Source organism: Bombus terrestris, chromosome 9 (genome assembly GCF_910591885.1).
Source record: "Bombus terrestris chromosome 9, iyBomTerr1.2, whole genome shotgun sequence".
NCBI lineage: Eukaryota > Metazoa > Arthropoda > Insecta > Hymenoptera > Apidae > Bombus > Bombus terrestris.
In genome coordinates this window covers 14,025,215-14,049,401 of record NC_063277.1, presented here as the reverse complement: position 1 = coordinate 14,049,401, position 24,187 = coordinate 14,025,215, and the positions used below count along the sequence as shown (strand labels likewise).

At 36.1% G+C, this 24,187-nt stretch overlaps 3 protein-coding genes across 7 annotated transcripts in view; 1 reads left to right on the top strand and 2 right to left on the bottom strand.

Moving 5' to 3' along the window:
* Positions 1-5,772: 5,772 nt before the first annotated feature.
* LOC100649631 (serine/threonine/tyrosine-interacting protein) lies at positions 5,773-7,260 on the top strand. 2 transcript variants are annotated; one of them, XM_003397771.4, is made up of 5 exons: positions 5,773-5,934; positions 6,300-6,401; positions 6,476-6,627; positions 6,722-6,910; positions 6,984-7,260. In XM_003397771.4, exons 1-5 carry the CDS (start codon positions 5,917-5,919, stop codon positions 7,183-7,185), a joined length of 663 nt encoding a protein of 220 aa, XP_003397819.1. In that variant the 5' UTR covers positions 5,773-5,916; the 3' UTR covers positions 7,186-7,260. The 2 variants fall into 2 exon arrangements, with proteins under 2 accessions (XP_003397819.1, XP_020719980.1); XM_020864321.2 differs by having other exon boundaries at positions 5,856-5,990.
* A 91-nt stretch (positions 7,261-7,351) lies between these two features.
* On the bottom strand, positions 7,352-10,147 carry LOC100649847 (NPC intracellular cholesterol transporter 2 homolog a). 3 transcript variants are annotated; one of them, XM_003397774.4, is made up of 5 exons: positions 10,110-10,147; positions 9,362-9,501; positions 8,248-8,358; positions 7,975-8,159; positions 7,352-7,900 (listed from the first exon to the last, which is right to left on the bottom strand). In XM_003397774.4, exons 2-5 carry the CDS (start codon positions 9,444-9,446, stop codon positions 7,817-7,819), a joined length of 465 nt encoding a protein of 154 aa, XP_003397822.1. In that variant the 5' UTR covers positions 9,447-9,501; positions 10,110-10,147; the 3' UTR covers positions 7,352-7,816. The 3 variants fall into 3 exon arrangements, with proteins under 3 accessions (XP_003397822.1, XP_048264970.1, XP_048264968.1); XM_048409013.1 differs by lacking the exon at positions 10,110-10,147 and adding an exon at positions 9,576-9,820; XM_048409011.1 differs by lacking the exon at positions 10,110-10,147 and having other exon boundaries at positions 9,362-9,820.
* A 482-nt stretch (positions 10,148-10,629) lies between these two features.
* Positions 10,630-24,187, bottom strand: part of LOC100649264 (neuroligin-4, X-linked) — a 261,737-nt gene continuing 248,179 nt past the window's right edge. Inside the window, exons 11-14 of one of the 2 annotated variants that reach the window (XM_003397768.4) lie at positions 17,007-17,340; positions 16,394-16,657; positions 15,741-15,903; positions 10,630-14,669 (exon numbers count right to left, since the gene is read on the bottom strand). In XM_003397768.4, the coding sequence (XP_003397816.1) occupies positions 14,520-14,669; positions 15,741-15,903; positions 16,394-16,657; positions 17,007-17,340 (911 nt within the window). In that variant the 3' untranslated portion in view covers positions 10,630-14,519. The remainder of the gene's footprint in view (positions 14,670-15,740; positions 15,904-16,393; positions 16,658-17,006; positions 17,341-24,187) is intronic. The other variant, XM_012311998.3, reaches the window with a different exon arrangement.

Sequence of the window (24,187 nt, the reverse complement as noted above, 5' to 3'; positions counted from 1 at the left end):
TAACGATGAACATTTAAGAAGAAGAAGAAAAAAAAGGAATAATTTAAGCTATTAAAGTGAATGATTTTGATTGTTACAGAGAAAAAAGATTTTTAAACAAAAAGCCAGCCGGAACGGATTGCTCGTAACAGCAATTATTACGTCTCGAATACATTGATAATGAAGTTTTCCAATCTTTTGCTCGCAATAAGGCGTGCGTTACTCAGGAATAAGACACGATTCTCAGGCTTCATTTATTGTTAGCAGATTGGCGCATTGAATATAAACTGTGTTAATTTAAGATAAACGAATCAAAGCCTGGCCAGAAACAACTTAGTTAAACATGAAATGCAACATCTACTCAGGTATAAAGTGCAACAAAGTATTCGTAGAATAAAATCACCGGCTAACAGGGGTATACTTCGTTAAATATGTTTCGTGTTGGGATACGAGTTTCTGTGTGAATCTGTCTAAGTTTCCGTACGCTAATCGTCCCTGGAAAATATTTTTTTTCGATCGATTGGCAATCACGCGGGAACGGCCGACCGTCTACCAGTCGCCAGTCGAACTTTTACGCAATTTCTGCGTATTACATTCGTTGTTTCTGAACGTGTGCCGCTGCAGAGACTAAAGACAACCCTGCACGGACGTTAGCGTGCTCGCAGAAGCGCTTAGAGAATCTGGAAAGTTTAACGATACCCGTTATCTTTTGGCGACTGTCCCGATTTAATTTTGACTAAAGATGAAGCATTTGGACGCTGTGGTTTATGGTTCCATGAACGTATAATATCAATATATCAATATCAAGCTTGAAAACTTTGCAAGAACAATGATTATTTTATTTATATCTCTTCTCTTTCGTATTTTCCAAAAAATTTCTCCAACGTACATCTCGCCATTTTCTCTGTTCGATTTCTATCAAACTTGAATATCATTAGGAAATATTGAGAATTTGTATTGGATCTAGGACTTAGATAAATGTATCAATTCCCATGATAAATTCTCTGAATGATTGAAGGCATCGTTATGCTTCGTTTCCTGATCTATTTCAAAGGGAAATTAAGTAACAGCTTTTTCTGGTTTACAAAGGCTATGCCATGAGCAACACCACATCGAAAATGAATATACCACTAGTGCAGATCGAGTGGATCGAGCTCAATTACTTGCTAATGAGCCAGACTATCGTAACACGATCGTTTATGCAGTTACGTTTTATTAGAGACTTCGTTTACTCAGTCGATGTCCTCCAGAATTCTAAAATTATCTGCAAACTAAATCGGCGTATAAGATACCAATTGTCTCCAAGTAAGTCTTCCATTTACAAAAACTTAATTGTAATTCGTTAATTAATTTTCTTTTCTTTGTAGAGCCATACAATAGCGCGAAAAGAAACGCCTGCTCGAAAAAATTCACGCTCCGTCGAGCGGACAGAAATCCGAAATACGTCTCAAGTTTTCCATAGTGTTGTAGTCGAATCACGAAAAACGATCTAACGTCGTGATTAGCGGTTCAGCAACGCCGGTCACCGGTACACGGGGAAACCGAACCATCGAGGAAGCTCCGTGCGCCAACGAATTAAGCAATCCACTCTGTTACAGATAAACTCGCTCGACCGCTACAGATTATGAGTCAGAGAAATTAAAGCGATTCAGACGTTTGCTGTTCAGATTATATCTATTTACTTAAAAATTGCTGCGCTGGTTATTAATCTTACCGTCTGAATTGTAATTTAAGGCGTAATCACAACAGAAGTTGCACAAGTTAGATTGATGATTATTAAGAAAATGCGAGTAGTATAGCAAGTTACACTGTTTACATTGTTAGTATTCTATTCAATTAATTCCCTCGTATGATTAACGACTGATGCGACGTAATTAACCGTAGTTACGTTTCTTTAAATTAAGAAAACGAATTATAATCTTCGACATCTCTGCTTAAAAGGCAAAAAGACTTTGGGCTCTTACACCGTATCTAAACTTTTCTTCTTCAGTAGCAAAGTTACACAAAACGCAGTGCGCGGCACGCTTTTTCTAAATTGTACGTTCTCACCGGACGAGGCGATTGGAAAAGGTGAATCATACTTCGATCGTGGCGAGCGATAGAAATTCGTGCTAACTTCTCCTCCCCTGAATACGTGAAATATCAATTTGTTCGGAACTTCTTGCCAAAGTGAATGCTTTTTAAACTTCGCTGCAACAATTAGAGAGCAGTGATGAAATCGAACGATAAGCAATAACCGTACGACGGACCGAGAAACGCGTTGAAATCGGAACCTAGGGAAATTTGCATAAGCTAAAAGTTGCATATATATACATATAATTTAAATCATATCATGAGACTCGTTAACAAATTGATTTGCACGAGACAAATTGTGTACATGCTCGATTATAAATGTGCTAAATGTACACTTAACGTCTACGAATAAATAATACACCGTAGTTTATTATCGTTAACACGTCGTATAAAACATAAATGCGTTAATCTTTCATGGCTATGTTTGGGTCTGTAATAAATTATTTGTACTGTTGGGTACTCTCCGCAATTTAATCGTGTACATAACGAAAACGATAACAAATTTCTTATGCCAGGAAGAGTAAGCGAATATTGGTAATCTGTTGCATCTGCTACAAAGTGAAAATACTTATGAAAATACTTGTCTTCTTTCACCGGAAGAACGGGACGCGATAAATCATCATGACACGATGCATACGTGACGCGATAGCAACAGTTGGATAGATCGTAATACTGAGAGTTAAGGTGGTCGTTTCTAATACATTCCCTCGGTGCATTTTTCTTCTCGGTGGATTGCTGAATTTGTCCTCGTGAACCTCGATCGCTCCCGATCGACGAATGGCAGAATGTGATTTCTTGTTGCTTCGGTGATCGCGTTTCTTGACGTTCGCAAAGTGGACATTGCCGAAGGGGCAACGTACCGGGTGACCTGACAATTAGGACTTGCCGGATTGGTTCTCGAAATAATAAGACTTGTTTTTCCTAGAATAGACGAGAAAAACGGTGGAGCAGTTAAGTCGCTTATAGAGTTCTAATAGCTTTGAATTGAAAGAATTAAACAGGAGAAAAGATAATTTATTTCAAGTTGATAATAATGAAATTGAATATCTACCAAGGAAAATTCGCGATTAGAATCGTAGTAATACAATTGCCCAGTTTCATTGACATGAAAAGTAATATAATTATTGGGCAACTTGAGACTGAACGGAATTCAAGGAATAGCAAAACATTATTCCTAATTTCTCTACATTCCTAGGCAATTATATAGAACAGAGCCTCGAGAGGGGAGGAAGGGGGGCACGTACCGAGTGAACCAATAGATCCGTGTGAGTATCTCACAAGAAAGAAAAATGGAGAATCGGTACTATTCGTTGTGTGAAAATTTCTGTGAGAGAAAACAATTTTAGGATTCTTTTGGTGCGTTCACGTGCAAATGACCCAAAGTTAATCTCAAAGGGAAGAATGACGAAAACGAAAAATATAAATGACATCTCGCCATCGGGAAGTCAAATTTATTACGCATGGTGATCGATGGTTCTGTGTGTCCAACGCATGCCTAGTGCTCCAGATTCGCGAACCATGGCTAGTGATTGCAACAATCTCGGTGCTGATGCCCTGAGGGCAACACGGATTCCCATATCTGCGAGCGCTCAACACGCCAACAAGCTTAGAAAGTAAACTTCCATGCAGCAGGACTACGCCGTCGGCAGTTGCCTGCTTAATTATTTAATTATACGGACCACGGTGGCGGCAACCATGTTGCCGAGGAGAGCAAAGATCTAACAACCCCTATTTAGTGTAACGTGATGTTAGGCGAGAAGAGATATTTTAAAGTATCTTGTGATTCTGGATTCTGGACCAAAAAGAGTTTGAAATTCACTTGTATAACGTATGCTAGTATTATAGCCTGAAACATCGTAATTTTTCGTTGAAAAATAGAACGAAACGAAGGCGAAAGTTGTATAAATTTCATAATTCTCGACTGGAAAGCGATGGAAACAGTGAAGTATATTAAGGAAAACAGCATTTGCTTATTTGGGAAATTAAGCACCTAATGTTTCGCAATATCTTCCCATATTATGGAAACTATTATCCTGTGCACATAATTTGTTTTTCCTATTTATAGTTTATCGACAATTAAATCTTCTAATGTTGCGTGACCATAACAAAGTGAATTCTACCAGCGTAATTCCGCACTGCGCTGTAACGATAAACGATAGATATCCGTAGAATGGCACCATTCTTCAACAGATCAAGGTCAAGTTGTCTCTGCAATTTATTATCTACAAGAAACTACAATGTACAAAGGAGCAACCAAGGAATTCATGTTACGTTAACATATTTCGTTATATCAACGCCTCGAGCAATTGCTTCGTGTATCCTATCAACTTTCCAAGCATTCAAGCAACTCCAAGCATCTTTCAACTCTGCATGCTTAACGCTGTCAATGTTCAGTTTTATAGTCACAGAAATTAGAAAACCAACAATTGGATTTGCATCCTACGAAAATTACCCCTAATTTACTCTGACAGCCATCTTTTAAAGATTTTATTGCCATAATTAATGCTTAAAGTTTTAAGAATCTACGATAGAATGAGTCTGCAATGTAATATCTTATAGGGAGACAATGATCATGTTGAACGCTTCCGATTTCATGGTAAGAATGGCCCAAGACATTAAATTAAAGCATGTATATAGTCACCGACTACTATTCGTTACATCAATTATAATTCATGACCAGCGCGTTACGAAATAATGATCAGTCAGACTGCGAAAGGCGAAGATCTGCTGATCAAAATTTACGCACTTGGTTAACGTAACAGTTCGCGCAAATAGCTATTTTCCACGGAAGCACGGGCACCGGCGCGTCTATGAAATCTATCAAGTGTTCCGGTAAAACGCGTATCAAGCACGCACACAGAATTGCGAACTGATGCCGCTACATGCATAGACTTTCATCGCGAAAGCGTGGCGATAGTTATAGAAAATTGTATTACGTCCCGGAAGAAAATACGCGCAGGTTACCGCAACAGGGAATCGGTGCCTCGTAAAATCTTGTATTAAACAGTTCGTAACTAAATTGCGTTGCCCAGCTCGTGTTCGTGGCCGAAAGCATACCGTTTCCTTTTTCTTTGTAGAACGGGAAATCTTTCTGCTACGCAATTCGGCTAACGATATTGTAGTTGCGATATTTCTAAAGCGATTTTAATCTAATTTCCTCCAAACTCTTATCGTAATACATATCTTAAAATTAAAAAATAATTCCTCACATATTGCACTTGTTCCTGTAGAACGGTACTAAGCTTATCTCATATTACAATAATTGTTAGAATTGTAATATATAAAAATGATAAACTGATGAATAAGATAACTAATAGTATTATAACGTACAAAAAAACAGATTATGATTAATAATACTTTATTAAAAATCAAACTTGCGCCATTTTTAGAAAGTATCATTAAATTTTCCCTAAATAGTATAATAAGACAATATATACAAATTTTTATATAGATTTAGTATAAAATTAATTCCTACAAAATCATACAACAATTCAACATTTACAAAGAAGCGTAGATAAAATTAATTTTTCTATTTCCGGCAATCAACATCAACTAAATAATTTCTTTGGATTTTCTTAAGACAAAAGAATGATTATTTTATTTACTTGCAACTTATTTTATATAGTATAGCATCTACTACTTTGCAATACATTCTTCTTAAATTTTCTAACAGTAAAAAGAGATATAGAAATGTAATATAATTTGGATATTCTACACTAGAGGACGTCTTAGTAGCTCACTATATTACAAATGGCCACCGCTTCAGGAAACAATATCGAGATCGCGGGAAAGAGCATATCATATTTCTTCTTTTCTAATCTACAGTCGAAATTTTTACACGTTTAAGTGAGCAAAATTAGTGCTATGTTGTCTCAGGATGAGGTATACGCCTTGTAATATCGATTTTAAATTGTTAAAAAAAATGCATTCTTTGAATTGTAGGTTATATTATTTATTACTGACATTTTTTCTTCTTGTATATTTTCAAATATGCAACTTTTGTCATTTTTATGTTTTATCATTTTTTGTGCGAGCTGGTAAAGCTAATGTTGAGATTATGTTGTGTTTTATGTATATTTCTTGTTTATATTTTTGCATTTGACATTTCTGTTACTATTATTAAAAATAAATCTCGCTTGTAGTAGTTTGGATTTTTATTTATTGATAAACTTACCTTCTTGCAATACCTTATATGTTGTGAGCTATAACAATTAACTATAAGAGACTGAAGAAAGAGTATTTTATAGGAAGCCAATAAAGATGGATTTGACGAATTTTCAAGCATACCTTTTTATGCTAAAACAGAAAAATCAAATGAATGGACATATACAATGAGAAGGGATATGCAGGTATATCAAGTGTAAATATTATCAAAAGATATATAAAAAATATATAGTTTAAATTAATAGTTACTCTACATTAGGAAGTGGTACCTGGGTTATATCTTGGGCCATATAGCGCAGCTATCAAATCACAATTACCATCTTTATTACAATCTGGCATAACACATATAATATGTGTTAGGCAAGACATAGAAGCAAATTTTATAAAGCCCAATTTTCCAGATAAATTTAAGTATGTAACATTTATGACTTAATATAAGTAATTAATTAGTAAAATTGTTTTGGAAATGATTAATATGTCAAAATAATTCATACCAATGTCACAGGTATCTTGTTTTGAATATTGCCGATACAGCAACAGAAAATATTATTCAACATTTTCACAAGGTAAGAACATTTATTGATGAAGCTTTAAACTCTGGAGGTCGAGTTTTAGTACATGGTAATGCTGGAATATCAAGATCTGCAGCATTAGTTTTAGCATATCTTATGGAAAAATATGGACTCTCCCAAACGTAAATTCCTATTTTTCTTTTTCTGTTCGTCTTTGATATTAAAAAAATTATTGAAAGAGTATGATCTTTTTAGACGTGCATATGCGATTGTACAACAAAGAAGGTTTTGTATAAGTCCTAATGAAGGTTTCATGGCACAACTGAGAGAATATGAACCAATCTATCAAGCACAGCAAACATCAAGACATAATTTATTGACACAAAGAATCAAAAGAACTATCCATCAAATGGATACTGAAAAAACAGAGGATAAATGTGATAGAATGGACAGTTGATGCTTTTTTAGTAAATGCTAAAATTACCAAAAGACATACTCTAAATTAAATAAAAAAAAAAAAGCTTCATCAAAAGTAACGTTTTTTTACTTCGTCGCGTTTTGAAAAATACCTAAACATATGGGTATCTAATAAAATCAGGAGTCATATTATTTAATTTCTAATATAATACATAGAAATTAAAAATTTATTGCAATATGATTATCTTTGTATTAGATAAAACAATTATTTATCTAGACAAACAAAATATTACAGATTTAAACATTTTTCTTTTTAAACTAATTTATAACAACACACAGGTTTTAAACAATTTGCTTAACATAAATCCCCACTACTAACCTTACTTTTTATTTATTTGGCATTTAAGTTTGTAGCACATTATGTATTTAAAAAATATACATTTGCTTTTTGTTGCTACAATATGTTATTATATTTTTACGTTGCCAATGTTCTAATTTCAATAAAAGTTGTATGAAACTTCTTTTTATCGTGTATATTAAGATAATTCAAATTACAAAACACATAAAATTAAATGTTTTACTCTTATATTTTATATATATTTCATACAACTTTTGTAATGTGTATATTTTCTTTAAAACTAGAATTACAATAGATTCTGGATTAATATTACCTATTTGATTCGTGCTGGAATTAATATGCAAATAATATCTTCATTGTTCTCATCTTTGAGTTGCCACTTTACAGTAACACTGACCTGTAATTTAATGATTTATAGAATTGACCAATAATGTATTTACAGTAAATATAGCTTAATAAACTCTGTAGTACCTTTGGATAGGATTTTAGCACCTGTAACGTATTTTTATAGCGAAATGCGGCATCACCCTTCTTTAAGGGACATTTAATGCCAGAATCAGGAGCTTGACAAGCATCTGCATTTGGCAATGGAAAAGGTATAGGAACATCCATCACAATACCATGCACAACTGCACTAACTTTTGAAACATCTTTATCTGCAAAATTATGTTTAATATTTTAACTGTTTTGTGTTTGGAAGCAAACAGACAAAAAGAAATAGACATTTTATGTGAATATACTAACCAATTGTAAAATCGATATTAATTGTTACATTTGTATTTGGTATTAAATCACATACAGATTTATTCATATCACAATCCAGAGTTACAGACGTAAATTTTCCCACTTTCGAGCCTGTATGAAGAAAATTGTGTTATCAATAATTGTTATCATCTCATTAACATATTCTTACACTGTTTTGAACGAGAGTCGTTTGCTCATATTTATACACGTATCCGAATCTATGTTGATAGTTTTATTTATTATGATTAGTCATATGTACACCGTTTATGTAAACAAAGTTTCACATTGACAATTATAGAGAAGTTGTAGCCTCATGACTTTGAATTTCTGAGACAAGAATTTCCGCCATTTTTACGATCATATATTATTACATCAATTGTATGCTACTTAACCGATAATTAAGTGGTATTCTATTCAGTAAAGTGTGTTTTCTTAAAATGAAATAATTTTACATTTATTTGTGGTAATTCTAAATTGTAAGAAAACTGCCGTTAGTGACTTAAACTTGCAGTTTTATTAAATCGTCCTTAACGCGAATAAAAATGAAACTGAAATGTAATTATAATATATCACAAGATCAGCACGGTTTTGGACCATGAAATTTAAATGATAAAATATCTAAGGCATGATTTCTGAACTTATTTGAATTATCTTCATAATAAAAATGATCGAAACAAAGAAATCTTATCGATTATCAATCATGATTGTGTGCGTATGTTTTGTTTATTGATTATTTATTCAAATACTGTATCTATATCGCTACAGAAAAAATAGTTTTATTATTAAAATAAACGACAATTTCAATTGTTGTTCTGTACTTATAAAATACTTTATAATATTGATAAGGTAATCGACGAATAGTATTGAAATGTATATTCAATTGATTTGTTATAACGATCATGTTTTCCTTCAGTTCTTTTTTATATGTTACTGATAACCGATACAGCACAACAAAGCTAATTATATACAGCACGTTATCAACAAGATGTTATTTTAATTTACGAAAAACAGAAATACTAGTGTTTGTAACTTCTACGTTCTTCTTTTGTCGCAATACTGTACTTCTTATCGGGGAAAAATATTCATAATTAAAAGTAATGAAATCGAAACTTACCACAATCATCGATATCGATGGCTTGACAAGTTGGTGAGAAACTCAGGTAACAAAGGACAAGAATTACAGCAATCCTTCGATACATGTTGTTCGTTTGGAGTCCGCACAGCTATTAAACTCGTTGTACGTTGTACGAAGCTCTATATCGAAACAAACATTAGCCTGCTATTCTCAGCAGACATCACGTCGCTCACGCTGTTCTTACATTACGTACATATCTTACGCATCAAATTACTACCACCTACGTCTAATGATAAGTGTGGTATACAATTTTATCGGGAACAATTTTAGATATATGTATATGTAGATGTACCACATTTAATCCTTACGATTTGTACTTTGCATACTGCATTGAAGTTTGGTACTGGCATTTAATTAGAAATCTGAGCAAAGAGATCTAATTCGATATATTAGTACTAAATTGTTATTTAACTATAGAAAAGATAATAATAAATGGAATTGAAAAGCAAGGTACTCATCTATAGTATTAATAATATTTGAGGATATAATACGCACAATTGCAAACGGAAAGAATTATATATATGATACTGGTTGAATGAACTGAATTCTCGAAACTGAATTCGTATGGGAATAATTTGTACGAAGACGAGTTCGGATGCGCGGTTATAAAATATTCTGTCCTTAATTTTTATTTCATAATTAATATTAATTCCAATCACAACTAATGGTAACTTTATTTTATGTTAAATCGGTAACGGAGTGACACGGAAATGATAAAGACGCTTACTATCTATGTAGGGCAATGTTGGGGCCAAGAAACCCTGATGCGCCATCTCCGTGTGTCTGCGAAGACAAAAGGCATCGTGTCCAACGTGCGAAAAAAACGTGCACGCGCGCCTACATATACATAAAGACGCTTGCCAACTTCAGTCGTGAGATAAATCCTCGTCAGTGGATAAATATGTATGTACATGTACTAAATTACCTACTGTTAATAAGTTTTCAACTCAGTCGCGAATATTTTATCATATGGAAGCGGTCTGATTTTTCTCAAGGTCGGTATTTCAGAATGTGAGATACTAAATCTCGTATAATGTCAAGTCTATCCTATATTTAGTCAATGCTAATGTTGACCCAGTCAAACAGAAAACAAGGAACAATTTTTTCATGTAATATTTCTTGACTGTAATTTATTTCAATGAAAAACATTAAAAACTATACTTAAAAGTTCCCATTACGTTAACTCATTGAAAATTAACAAGATTTGAATAAAACGCGTATAACTTCTGGGAAAAACATTTAACACATACAATTAATATCACCATGTATTTTGTTATATATTTACAATTTGATAACAGAAACGTTAAACATAACAGACAGCCTTGCCTTCGACCGAAAGATCTGTTTCAGGCATTTTTCGATAGAACGCGAGGCCAGCTAAAAATCACATAAATATAATAATGTTCGCCATAATAAATTCATTACAATCCATAATATGTGTATTTAATATATGTTATTTAAATTTCCTTAAACATCTGCTTAACCAGTTCACTATCTCTTCCCGTTGTTATTCTTTCCATTACCGATCATGGTTTCTTCTTAATTAAGTCTAGTATTACTCGCTTCTTCTTTAGTCTTATATTCGGATTGTCCATACTTAATGATATTTATTACGTAACTTTTTCACGAAATTCCGCAAGTCATCTTAAAAAAGACTTTATTCGGTATAATGACCTCTATTTCCTGTTTCTATTCATTCACGATGATGCTGAAAATGACCGATAAATTTTTCAATCGTATCATACAACTTGGCAAGAACATCGTACACATCCTTCGATTTATTTTATTTTAATTGCTTAATTGTATGTACAAAAAACTTTGATTTTCTTTTTTTTCATATTAACACGTACTCTTTTCTTTAAGCTCGGCCTTCATGTGGTGGTTCCATAAAAACAAGATTCTAAGTGGCTTAACCATAGAAACTTCCTTTAACGCGTTCACTGGGTGCCTGGGTAATGTTCGTGATTTGAACATTTAAAAATGTTTCGCAAATTTTGATTCCATTTGTCGTATAAATAGTAATAGAAATAAATATATAATTTCGCTTTTGATTTGATTAAGGACAGCTTGATTGGTTGACAACAGTGAAAGTGTTAAATTCTGTTCAGTGGTTAACTCTTTGAAGCATATTCTTTGAATGTTCTTACGTTGCATAAAGTGAGGTGTTATTGAAAACTGTATAACATTTACTAATTATGGCATCGAAAAATGTATCTAACGGTGAATCAGTAAGTATAATAAAAGTTGCTTACATATTAGTACAGATTAGAGTTTTATATTCAAAAATTTATTTTTTGGCTGGTTATAACGGATCGACAAAAATTTATTAACAAATTACTTAAGAAAGTTTTTTAGTTTCTTTTTTATAATTTTACAATAACGTCTATATAATACACTCGTCGCATGATATTGAATTTTGAGCATTTAGAACAATGAAAAATAGATGATTAGGGTAAAATGGTGCTTCAAAGAATCAAGTCACATTGAAGTAACAGTCTCTTTTATTCGAACCGACCGACGAAATTCTTTTTTTACGTGAATTTACGTGTCCAGTGGCAGTGTGTTATACACGATAACAGTGATGTTAATTTTTATGTTACATCTATACGTATTTCTTTATTTTTACAAAAACATCACGTACACTTTGAATCCAATACGAATCGACTAATTTCTTTTGTGATTCTTTTCTCTTTTAATGATTTAGCATTCTAGGGATCTTTAATTACATCCACTTTCATAACGTATAGTTTAACACGCATGTCGATTCGTAGTTTCGTAAACTATACGGCCCGATTTACATTAGCGATTTAGTTACCTGTGATTACCTCTACTGTACAGCTTGATTTGCTCTACCGACTTAGCCATGTTGTAATTAAATGTTATGCGATGGCTTCTCTGATTATGAGACGCTGGATGAAATATCACATTCGAACATAGCTCGAACTGTAATCGAATTACCATGGAATGAGAGAAATTGTTTCAATTTTCTTCAGAGCTAGATTGCCGTATCCTAATAACGAATCATTTCTTAAATCTTCTTTCTAAATAAGAAAATAACAATATATTTCTCTATATCGTAACTAGGTAATTAAAATTTGAATAGATGTAAATCGAGCCTTTTTCACGTGATCATTTTTCATTCAATTTCCCTTCGCTTTCTGTATCTTTTCTTTTCTTTTCTTTTTTTTGTCAATAGTATACGTGGTAATTCAGGTGAAACGAAATCTTTTCTCTGAAAGATTTCTCAATGTTACCAAAAGCGTAAAAAAGATGGTAATTACCCACACTCCATTTCACAAACGTTCATCGTCGGAACGGCATGTTTCGAAAGCGTCGTTCAGTCAGTTTGTTTTTCTTTCGTGAAATGGAATCGTTTCGAATTACTGTATTACAATAATTAATGGGACGAGGTTGAACGATATTGTTCATTGACGATCGAAGCTTTTGATTGACGAAAGAGAATTCGTTATATCAATCCAGATATTTCAATTCCATTTTTGTGCTTGAACCGAAGGAACGGCGATCTCTTTTGATTTTTCAATATTATTTTCATATACATATTAAATTAAAAACGTTGTTATGAAGAACTTTGTACTTGAAGCATTTAATGGTAGTGTGGTGATTTCGGTTGTTCAATACTGTCCGCTTTTCCATATATCTCTTTACGAAATTTTATAAAAATTGATGCTTAACGATAATCTCCTTGTACTATGGTATATAAATTATGATACTTAAAATTCATATAATTTTAATCGATGATATTAATATTGAAATGAAATATCTCAGAGATTATAATAGCAAAAGATGGACGGCCCATTGTGTCGTATGTGTCAATAAGGTATCTGTTATCTTAAATCAAAGACAGAAATTCGAATTAATTTAACGTTCGATTAATTTGTAGTATTTCCATACTTTACATTAATATCGTATTTAGAAATTCTTTGATCAATCAAAAGCAAAATCGAGTCGATTCGTCGTCGAACGCATTTTTTACAATGATGATTTGAGCGCTAATGATCTCGCACACTTACATTTTGTAACGTTTACAGTCAATTGTAGGAAGAATAAAATGGGGAAAAGAATGGGAAAACGATTGAAACGGACGATCAAACTGTACGGGACACGAGTACATGTCTTCTTAGAAAGTAGTAAACATGTTTGGCTTTCACTTATGGTATAAATTCACTTTTTTGTCTTTTTATTTCATTAAATATATACAAGGAACATCTAACATCGTAGTGGATAGCGTTTTATACACGAGCCTCCATGATCGATTTCTGCTTTGAGCGTCTCTCTCCTCTCGTAATACGTAGAATTCATTATTACTGACTAGCTAGCTGAATGTACTCATTTGATTTCATTATGGAACGATTCCTTCTTCTTTGATTGAAGTACGATCAATCATAAAAAGAAAGTCGTCAATCTTATTTTCATGATCTTTGGGTATCGGAAATTTCCATTATACTCATGATTTATCTATCATTCTCAATCACGATAAGGTTCTGGTATCCGTCGAAACACACGATTCAAGATTTTTCTTTTCATTTCGTTCGTTTAAAGGAATTTAAAGAGAAATCTACTCGATAAAATTCAGTTTTGAATTTCCCCTATTCGCACCTTATCTTGCAGTTCCTATATAAATGTCCTTATAAAACTTTCGATAAACTTCAGTCTCTTAATCTTGTCACAATTTCATCGTTTGAATTAGTTCCTCGAAAATTCCCATGAAGCTGCATTTTCTTTCTTCAAATTTCACGAGTACCTTTAACTCTTCTTCGTCGACGAATACCGGATTCTTCTCTTCCCTATATTCTTCGAATGTTCCTTTAATTTCAAGAAAAAGCTGCATTTACTGCCCCCCTCCGTTGGTTTTTGTAGCGCGTCGTCGTCAACTGGACGATGGAAATGGAAAACGGTACAAGTTTTCAGGCCAGGTACCAGTCGAGCGTTGTTCGCTGGAATTTCGATGGAATATTCCTAAAAGAACTTTTCCTCAGAGTGTTGTTTCGAGTATTTTGAATTCATAGGATAGAACTTGACTGGCATTGACGAGACGCTGTATTTTTGATGTTATTTAGAGCAACGTCGATGCCGTGAGAACGTCCGGCACGACTGGTTTCGGAGGGGGGTCCAAACATCACACTCTCATCTCACTCATCGTAGCTTGGGACACACGACTCGATACGGTGGCATTCTGCAACAGGGGCTGGTTCTCGGGAGGACTCTTTGCTCGGGGGGGTGGTGGGGCTCTTGGTACTGTCAGATGTATGGATCCGTTTGGTGGACCCTAAAATTTCAAAATAGCGTTAGAAAGGAGAAATTTAAATACTTTTTATTGTTGCTAGACGATTGAGTCTAACCAATATTTCATACGTGGAATATTTGTAAGTTTAGATAATTTGCACGGTAAAAACGAAAGGACCAGTTTGATATTTTCTTAGGAAATAAAGCGATTTAGCGGAGCAACTTAATTATCGAGCATGAAAGACCAAAAGATGGTGCGATGTACTGTAAAAGAAAAACGCCACATTTTGTATGTCGAACTAATTTTTAATTCGATTGTCACCTGTGTGAGAACGTCAGGAAATTTCGCTTCGTTAATTCGCAGCGTGTCTTTCAGGAAGGTTCTAGAACTTTCCAAGGGAAATTGAAATTTTCGGCGAAAAAAGAAACGAAAATCGAAATAAGTATGAAGGAAAAAGACGAAAGTTTGAGATTCGTTTTAATGAAGTTTGTCGCCGTCGTCATCTCCACCAAATCTACGGAAATTCGCTAACAGGATAAAAGGGATGGTACCATCCGCCGTCAAAATAATCACCGCGCCGTGGAACGTCAAGAAGAAGCTTCCCCGTTGTAAATTTCACCTGGTCAGACTTTAGCAGTTTTAAAAGCTCCTTAATAAGATTATGAATGGAGCTTCCAAAGGCCGTAGCTCGTTAAAACAGCGGAAGTTTCTTAAATCAACATGGTGAGTACAGAGGTCCTCGATCTTAATGTCATGAACAAACTCGCTGTTTTTGGTTGATGGATATTACGAGATATTCCGTTTGTAGTATATCCTCTACGTTTTTTTCAGGACATCGTGTTTAAATATTGTACGATGCGACGTCTAGATTGTCTTGATTATGGTGCAAGAAGGGTTTTATTTCGTTTGAAGAGAAATTTCGCACATGAGTAGGGCAATTTTTGGGAACGGTGTACAAATGAAATAAATGGAATCCAATAGAGTAATAAAAAGAGATTAATACAAAAACAAGGAGAGGTATGGAATTTTTGATTGACGATGGAATTTTATGAGACTCGATTCCTCTATCTAATTGCGATACGCAAACGTTGGAGTAAAATGACTGACTCTCACTTGGGTTTGTGCATTCATGTCCTGTATGACGGAAGCTCGGGGAAGAGTGGCATGCTGTTGCTGATGTTGCTTTTGATAATGGTGTTGATGAGGCAACGTGTGAGTTCCCTGGCCCTGTTGGAGAAGCGTGTTGGGATCGTTCGGAGGGCCTTTCATAACGTTCCTGGAACGACGATCGATCGTTACGAGCTTCGTAACAGTTACGGATTATACGTAATTATTGGTCAGCTGAATGCGTCGCTACATTAACGTCGAACAAGAATCATGCAATAGGGTGTATTGGGGGAAAAGGTGGCCATCGATGATATAAATACGAAAGGGTGGTATGAGAAGCTTATTTACAAGATGAAATGACGATAAAATGATGGATGGTATAATTTCTGATTTGATTACAAACTATTGCAAACAAGGGATAGTGAGAGTATTGTTTAACATTAGGAAGCTTATATGAGTATTAGGGGAAATATCATTAACGAATTTATGACCACCTTTTCATTGATCTCCTACATTGTGTCTTTAATAATTTCATTTACACCATCTGGTTAGAACTAAATTAACTTTGGTACAATTTCGTACTTTCGGACTCTGTTTTGTGAATATATTTGCAGTTAGCGAAAAAAATCGATGTTACAAAGCTTTAAAAGAAACTATACCTTCTCAGCATTTCGTTCTCGACATCGACGATAACTTGAGTGCTTCCGGGGAAATGAGAATGCGGCGGAGGCGGTTGTTTGAGCTCGGAGAAACCTCGTGGTCCGCACTGTTGATTTAACATTTGTTCCTGCTGAAGGCTTTTTACCTCGAGTTTTGTTTTGTCTCTTTGATAGTAAACTCCCGCAAAAATCATCACGTTCAAAATCAGTAAACTGCATCCGATCGCGATTGTCACGCTCAATGCTGTAGAGTATGCAGTGTACCTATAGAAAGAATAAATTATTTATTTCTTATTATTCAACCAGATTTCATTATATCTACTTTATTCGCACTTAAATCTTGATTACTCTCTTTTGATAAAGAAATCACGCATAGTTAACATTAGTTCTGAAGTCTCAGAAGAAAACGAGCCGAGAAATTTTTCTCAACTAGAGAAGCAGCTGTTTTATAGTAGCTGGTAAAAATAAGAAAGACATGCTTTTATAATTGAGCAATTCTGGCTATCCGGTTTAGCAAATGCATAGACAATGTTCCAAAGATACAAAGACAAGGAGTAGCACAGCAAGGTACTTTATTAATGTTTTCATTACGTTGAAATTGCTTATTACGCACCCAGCTGCATCCAGGCTGGCCAGAGTGTCTGTACTGGCGTTATGAACATTCTGCAAATTCGTACTCTGAATGTAGCTAACACACGTGGCAGCATTGTAGTCTGTGGTGGTTGGTGGTTCGGTGGTGATGTTCTTCCTTCTGAATTCTTCGCTGATCCTGCTCAGAGGATCCGGTCTCACAGAGCCATCGTACAAGCTAGGGTCCGAGTGTCCACGAAATAGATTGTGCCTGGAATCCACATCTTCCATTCCAGCTCGATGGAGTTCCGGAACGAGGCGAAGCCAAACAGACAGCTGATGAGCTCTGTAATGATTCTTCATCTTTGGCCTCATACCTGAAAAAATAGCATAGATTTTTATGAATAATTATGAAAAGTTTACGAGTAAAAATAGATAGCAAGTAGAATCTTTTCCATTAAAGAAATCAATTGTTTCTTTTTCTCGTAATTCGTCTTTTTTTCGTCGTATCGCTTTTAATAGCAACAGATCCTGGGATTTATTGTTTACTTTTATATTTTAAGGGCTAATATCTCTCCATCAGTTCGATGGCTGATAAAATATGAATGACGCTTATGAAGTCGTGAGTTAGTTGTACTGATGGTCCTTTAAACAGTTTTGAAAGACTTCCTGTGTACAATGCCATTAACGGCGCGCAAAACGAGCATCGGTACGCTTCATAAAGCGTGCTTTATTAAAAAAGTTTTAGAAATCGTCTGATCGAAATCTTTATTGCTTTCGTTGTATTTAACATTCTGAAATCTCCGACTAGCAATGAAGATTTCTTCTACGAGGAGCTCTTCTATTCTATACGTTACAGTCGAAATTATCGGTTCAATGAGAAGCGCTTTTCAAGAAAAGATTTTAGTTCCAACCTTGTGAATGCTGGAAAAACCGCGTACGAGTTTCGTGAAAATTTCATTCGAATATAAAGACATTTCAACCGGGCGTGTCAGAGTTGAAGAGTTCCTTTCTGCTCTGCTTTTCTTTTTTCTTCCTCCCCGTTAATATAAGTAAAGAACGTTTCTTCGCTTAAAAATCCTACTTCTCAACTCGGAGATGAAGCAATGCCTTCGTATAATTTAGCATACTCCAATGGTTTTGCTATGTCACGAAAATTGGCTGGATTAAAAAGAAAAATTCAGAGATTTCAAGATGTTGAAATGTACACGACTAACTAAATAATTCTATCGTTCTATACGGCGAGAACTGTGGTGTAGGTACGACAGATTTGTTAGATTTCGAATTCGCATCTGCTTTTGATGTCCTGGATACGAGCGGTTGTATAGTAGTTGTCGTGGTTCCGTTGCCGATTCTCTGTGACGGTGGACAGTGTCGAAAGATTGAATCGTTATTCGATCCTCCAACGGCTGGACACGGACATATGCCAGGTGTCATGGTCAAATGGGGACGCGTGGTATCAGCCGGAAATTTGGAAATTGCTAGAAAGGTTACGGATAGAGCCTGATGAAATTGCGATCGGCGTCGGGGAAACGTTAATTAGATTCGATTTTTTGCGGAAAGGACGGTTCAAAGCAGAAGTGCGAGTAATTAAAGCGGAACATGACCGACGAATTTGTCATTGTCGCGAACGACAGAACGACCGGCGTGTGACAGCGTACGCGCATAAAACAATGAAATTAATGAAAATAATTCTCTACTTGCGTACGAATTTCTATGTTATATATTATTCGCTAAAATGATAATAGAAAATTTTTAGGAATTCCGGGAACTTATTTTTATATTTTCACTCGTATAAATGAACTTGATGCTCCTTCCTGAATTACTGCTATTACAATGCGTTTTCATGGCGCGTCTCGTTGAATTATCAAACGTATCCTCGCAACGGTGAAAGAACATATGCGAAGTTTCGGTCCCAATTAAACGCGAAAATAAATTATTAACGCAAGCAAAATGGATTAAACGCAATTGAAAATTTATCCACGTGCTAAGCTAGAATAATCCCGTCTGTCCAGCGGAAATGCAATCAAACAAAGACTAATGTGATTCCTCCGTTTTATTCGACGCTTGATCGAATTAACACGACAATCCACTACGTTTTTATACTACGTTTTATACGCACGTAATTTTATGTGTTTTTAACTGGATACGCCTCCATCGAGCGATATGACTTAAATCTCCATGGGCAATTGGCAATTTCAAATTAGATTCCGCGTACAAAAGAATTTACTGTTATTAAGCTGTTTAAGTTACAAACGTAGTTGCATGCCAAATGGGACGAGTTCGCTTAGCACGAAGAAGCCAGAAACAGATGCGAGAAATAATATTGGGTGTAGTTGTTGCTCCGCGTTTCTCCGCGTGACATTCGATTTCCGGTATTGCACGCGTCAAGATGCTTGATACTTAGAAGTCTGGATCATCCTGGCAATCCACTAGACGCGGGATAAGAAAAATGAATTTCTTTGAGCTTAATGCCGTGTAGTTTGCGACACGTGGCTCGAAATTTGGCCCTTTCACACGGGATATTGGATGGTAGAAATATGTGAAAATGAAACTCGCGCTTGTCTATCGAGCAAAATCTATTCTACAAAGAAACAAAGCATCGTTGAAATATCAATGTCAGCTACGATAAAATTCGTTCGCAGGTGACTCAAAGCAAAACACGATAGCGACGAAATTCGTTGAACGGTGAATTCGACTGATAATTAATCTTCTTAGATTTTTTCACATGACGCAACAACTGTGGTCGTTTGAAAATTGAGATTCACGGTCTCGTGAATATTTCGGATTTGTCGCGAGAAATTCGCGTGCTTCCACGAGAGCGACGACGCGGCGCTTCTTTTTCCACAGGTTATCATCCGATACAGTTGACTGTTCCCGAGTGATAACGAACGACTGGACGTTTCGTTCGAATCGTGCGCGTCTGATCACCGATAAAATTCATTTTTGTTCCGTGTACTCTACGGCTGTTCGAATTGTGTGTGTCGTTACGACTCGAAGAAGCTGTAAATCGATTCGATTTATGACATCTGTATGCTAGAGATGGTTTACGATACGATTTTCTTTCTACGCTTGATTTCTTACGAGACCTTGACAGTTGTTTCTGGTTATAGGATAGCTGTCTCATGATTAATGTAATGATTCACCGTGAAGGTTTCTATCGCTCTAAAGTCTAAGTGCTTGATCCTTGAAATCTCTTAAAAGCATGAGGTGGATATTATTATTAAACATGTTGGTTGATTTATTAAGCAGACGAGTGATAACATTGTAATAGTCGATTTTATTAAAATCACTTTCAGTACAAGTATAAAGATAGTATATATGTGCCGGTCGTAATCGTCGCTCGCTCAATGCTACTGTTCAACTCTACGCTCGCTATTCGACTGTATGACTCGCTATATTGATTCGCTATAATGACTGTCCTAGAGAGCACGTTCGTCTATTTGTATCAACTGGTGGTATTATAAAAAGTGCAAATGTAACTCTGGTTGATGATTACAAATAACGGCGATAATGTTTTGTTCGGAGTTTGTTTACCTTGGAACCTAACAAACCAAAACAACGTTGGTATTCCAAGGCACAATAATATGCTACCGTTGACTCGTGTGTTCCTACAAACATATGCATGCTCATTTAACGATAGGTCAAGATTATTCGGTGACACACCAAGATAATTGCAAGATTATTACCAGGTTCCGCCAAGAACATTTCAAGATTATTCAAAGTTTATGTGAATATTGTTGAATATCAGAATTCGTATTAGTAGTTTTATGCATAAGATTCTTTTTTCTCAAGTTGCTAGGAGCGTTCTCTAAAGAGCGGAACTACGTGTTACCTGGAAAGCACCGCGATTCGAATACTTGAGATAAGTTTAATGTGATTTATTGCAAATCGAACGTGCTAACCGCACTTAAATATTGATGTATGCGGTGTCAGAAATTCTGGCCGCGCGAGAGCTTCTAGAAATCGGTCTCTCTGTATGGGTAGTCACGAGACCGACCATTCCGTATCCTCGGAATGTTTGACAACGAGTTCCGTAGATCGGGAATGGCAAACGCTTTCATGCGAGGATTTCCGTTCCTCTAATAGTATCGAACTTATCACGAGAGCATGGAAACCCGTGTAGTACGAGGTAGAAGAAGAAAAGCAGGAAATGAATTTGCGCACATTTTCACCATCACGTGAAAACGTTTTGACGCTTTCTTTCTCTCATTTCCCATCAGCCGATTCATCGAATTTCGATCCGTTCAGCGACCTCCTTCGGATACTCTGGATTGTCTCTCGACACATTTTCCACGCTCCACCGCATATGGAACATGGCATTCTGTGATATTCTCCAAGTTCGACTTAGACTTGCTGATTTCTCTGTGCTGTGGCACCTAAGAATTATTATACCCTTTCTTTTGAGTCGACGCTTTTAAAACTGCTCTAGAAAATTATTACACAAAGTAGTAAGTTTACTTGAATTTGCATCTGTTTTTATTTTTGCTCGACTAAATGGAATTCTACACAATTTTCAGAATTCTTTAGAGCTACTTATTAAGATAACTCGGTTCCTCGGGTAAGAACGAAACTCTGGATGAAATTCTAGTTCCGAATTCACGTTGACGCGAACTAGTCTCTGATGAGGAGACACTTTAGTCGACAAAGTAATCCGGGAAACCCCGTATATGTCGTGGACACGCACGTATATATCCAGACCTAACGACTTATTCTTTTAAGACGCGCTAAAACTTCTGAAGGACGTCTTTCCTCCGCAGACGCTATATTCTCTTGACTTTTCGAGAGTGTGCCTCACCCAGAAATATCCCGATGCTGGCTTCACAAAATAAAACGAATAGAAACCCAACGCAGTAGATAAGCCGTGACGTAAATGTCAACACATATCTCATAAAAATTTTCTGCGTCTGTCGTGATGCGCATCATCTCTTCGTTCTTTGCTTCCCTTGCCCTTCCCCTCAACTTTTACAGTTCTCGTTCCGCATTTCAGGCAGCGGCTTCTCGAATTCTCCTCTTCCAATCTTTCTTCGAGTTTCGTGCTCTTTTTTCTCATCGATAGCTTTTTAAATCCTCGCTGGAGTCATGTAAAAAGGAATAAAAGAAGTTGCTTGATATTCTTTATACACTCGTCACAGCCACACTCGATCAACGCGACCGGAAGTAGCTAGATTTCTTTCGAGTAACACCGTGTCTCAGTATAAAATAAATCCCTCCTTTCTTTTTCTAGATAACTTCTCTGACATGGCGTAGAATACGCGAATCGCAAGAACCATCCTTTCCTACCAATTAATGGAATCGGACGTCGATTCAGTTCTTCAATTATCACGAATTTTCTTTGTCATAATCCCAACGGAGATCATTACAGGAATTATAATTTTGCTCGTACACGATAGGGTCGGATGTTCTTGTTGATTTTTCTCTATGTGTTTTTCCTCTTTCCTCTTTTCAGGAAGAAATTTCGTACGAGTAAAACGGATTGAAGCAAAGCGGATGAACGGAAAATTAGAAATAGGTTCGTTAGTTACATAGTGCATTTGTGTTATTTTCAGAACTATGGCTTTGAAGTTGGAACAACTCAGAAATATGGTTTTATATTTGACCTTTCAAAGGTTGGTGTGATTTGCTTTTTTCTTTGAGACGGCCAGTACTTCCTCTTGATTTAAACCCGTGAAACATTTTATTTGTGAGTATAGTCGGTTTGCATCAGGATTGGCTGGAAAACAAACAGTATTTCTCTTGGATCGAGTTCATATAATCTCGATCTTCTACCGGTGAACATTTTTTCGAATTCTTTTGTAGATCGAAGAACCGCAATATTTTTAGAATTCATGTTTTCCATCTGTAATATTGACGATATTAAATTCCCTTGAAACGCACGAGGCCAGTTTCCACTTCAACTTCGTCATATTGTATCCACGATATTTCGGATCTTTCTCTCAAATCACAATGCGTTTTACATTATCCGATGAATTTTTTAAATCGCCATCGTTTCCGTGTTTAATTCATGCGTCTTTATTAAATTCGACCCAACCGCTAAAGAACGGCCTCGAGTTTCGTCCGTTAATTAAACGAGATCGCGCTCTCGCGTTCTTCCACGAATACTACCAGACGTTTGAAATATGATTTCCCTTGGAGAGACGTCTGTCCTCGTTGAGAACGAGTCTCATCACTGCGATCGCATTCAGAAAGGGTCCTCCTATATCTCGATGAGAATGCAAGTTTTCTTCCCTTTGGCCAGGTTCGAAGAGCCGCCAAAAGCAAGGAAACAACCTTACGCGTCGCATGATCTTGGAATTAGATTTCCATATCGATGCCTCGCAGGAAATCTCGGGACCGTTCGCTGGATCTCGAATCTTTCGCAAAGGATCCTCGTTTTCCATTATTCTCTCCATCTAACGTTGGTGTTTTTCGTTCGCGCAGCCGTACAAAGCCGTTCTTCTCCGTTGGGGCGTTACAAAACGAAACGAAACACCGTCAGAAATAGGTCCTCGAACGCACCTTTCCGGCCTTGTCTGCAAGGTTACGAGCCTTCGATATTAGATTGTTGTTAAGATTTGCTACAGTGGATTGACTTTATGACGCGCGCGTGACTTTTTCGCCCACCAGCAGATTTAAGATCGTCGTGTGTGCAAACGAGTGTTGCGTTAGCACGGTGTTCGCGTTTATAGCCGATGCAGAGGCAGAGAAGTTGGAAATTCGAAGCGGGACCCGACTGTGTCGTAAATCCACGGGAACGTGCGCGGAACGTATGCGAATTTTAGATGGCTGCTGCAGAAATCCTCGTTATTCTTTAGATCAATGCGCCCCTGTCGGTAATCTCTTAGTTTCAGAGGAATATTATTAATGAAATATCGAAAATCATTAGATTCTATTACCTATTACCTTCAGGTATATAGGAATTGATAACAAGTTCGCAATTTCCAAGCGTTTACCTGTTCTTCGTCTATAGATAGGAATTCGTATCGAAATTGGTTCGACCCCGTTAGGTTTTCTTTCCACGATGTTTCCCCGCGATTAAACTTGTGGCCAGCAAAGCGACGGAAATTGATACAACGAGATTGTTCCTCGCGAGCCATCGGGTGCCAGCGTCGTCGACCAATGGGAGTCTGCCGGCTGGCAATGCCACGGCTTCCGGCAGAATTATTGTCGGAGTTGTTGCTATTAACGGAAATGCGGAACTACGAAACCATAGAAGCCGAGAGCCGTAGAATCGTCCTCGAAATC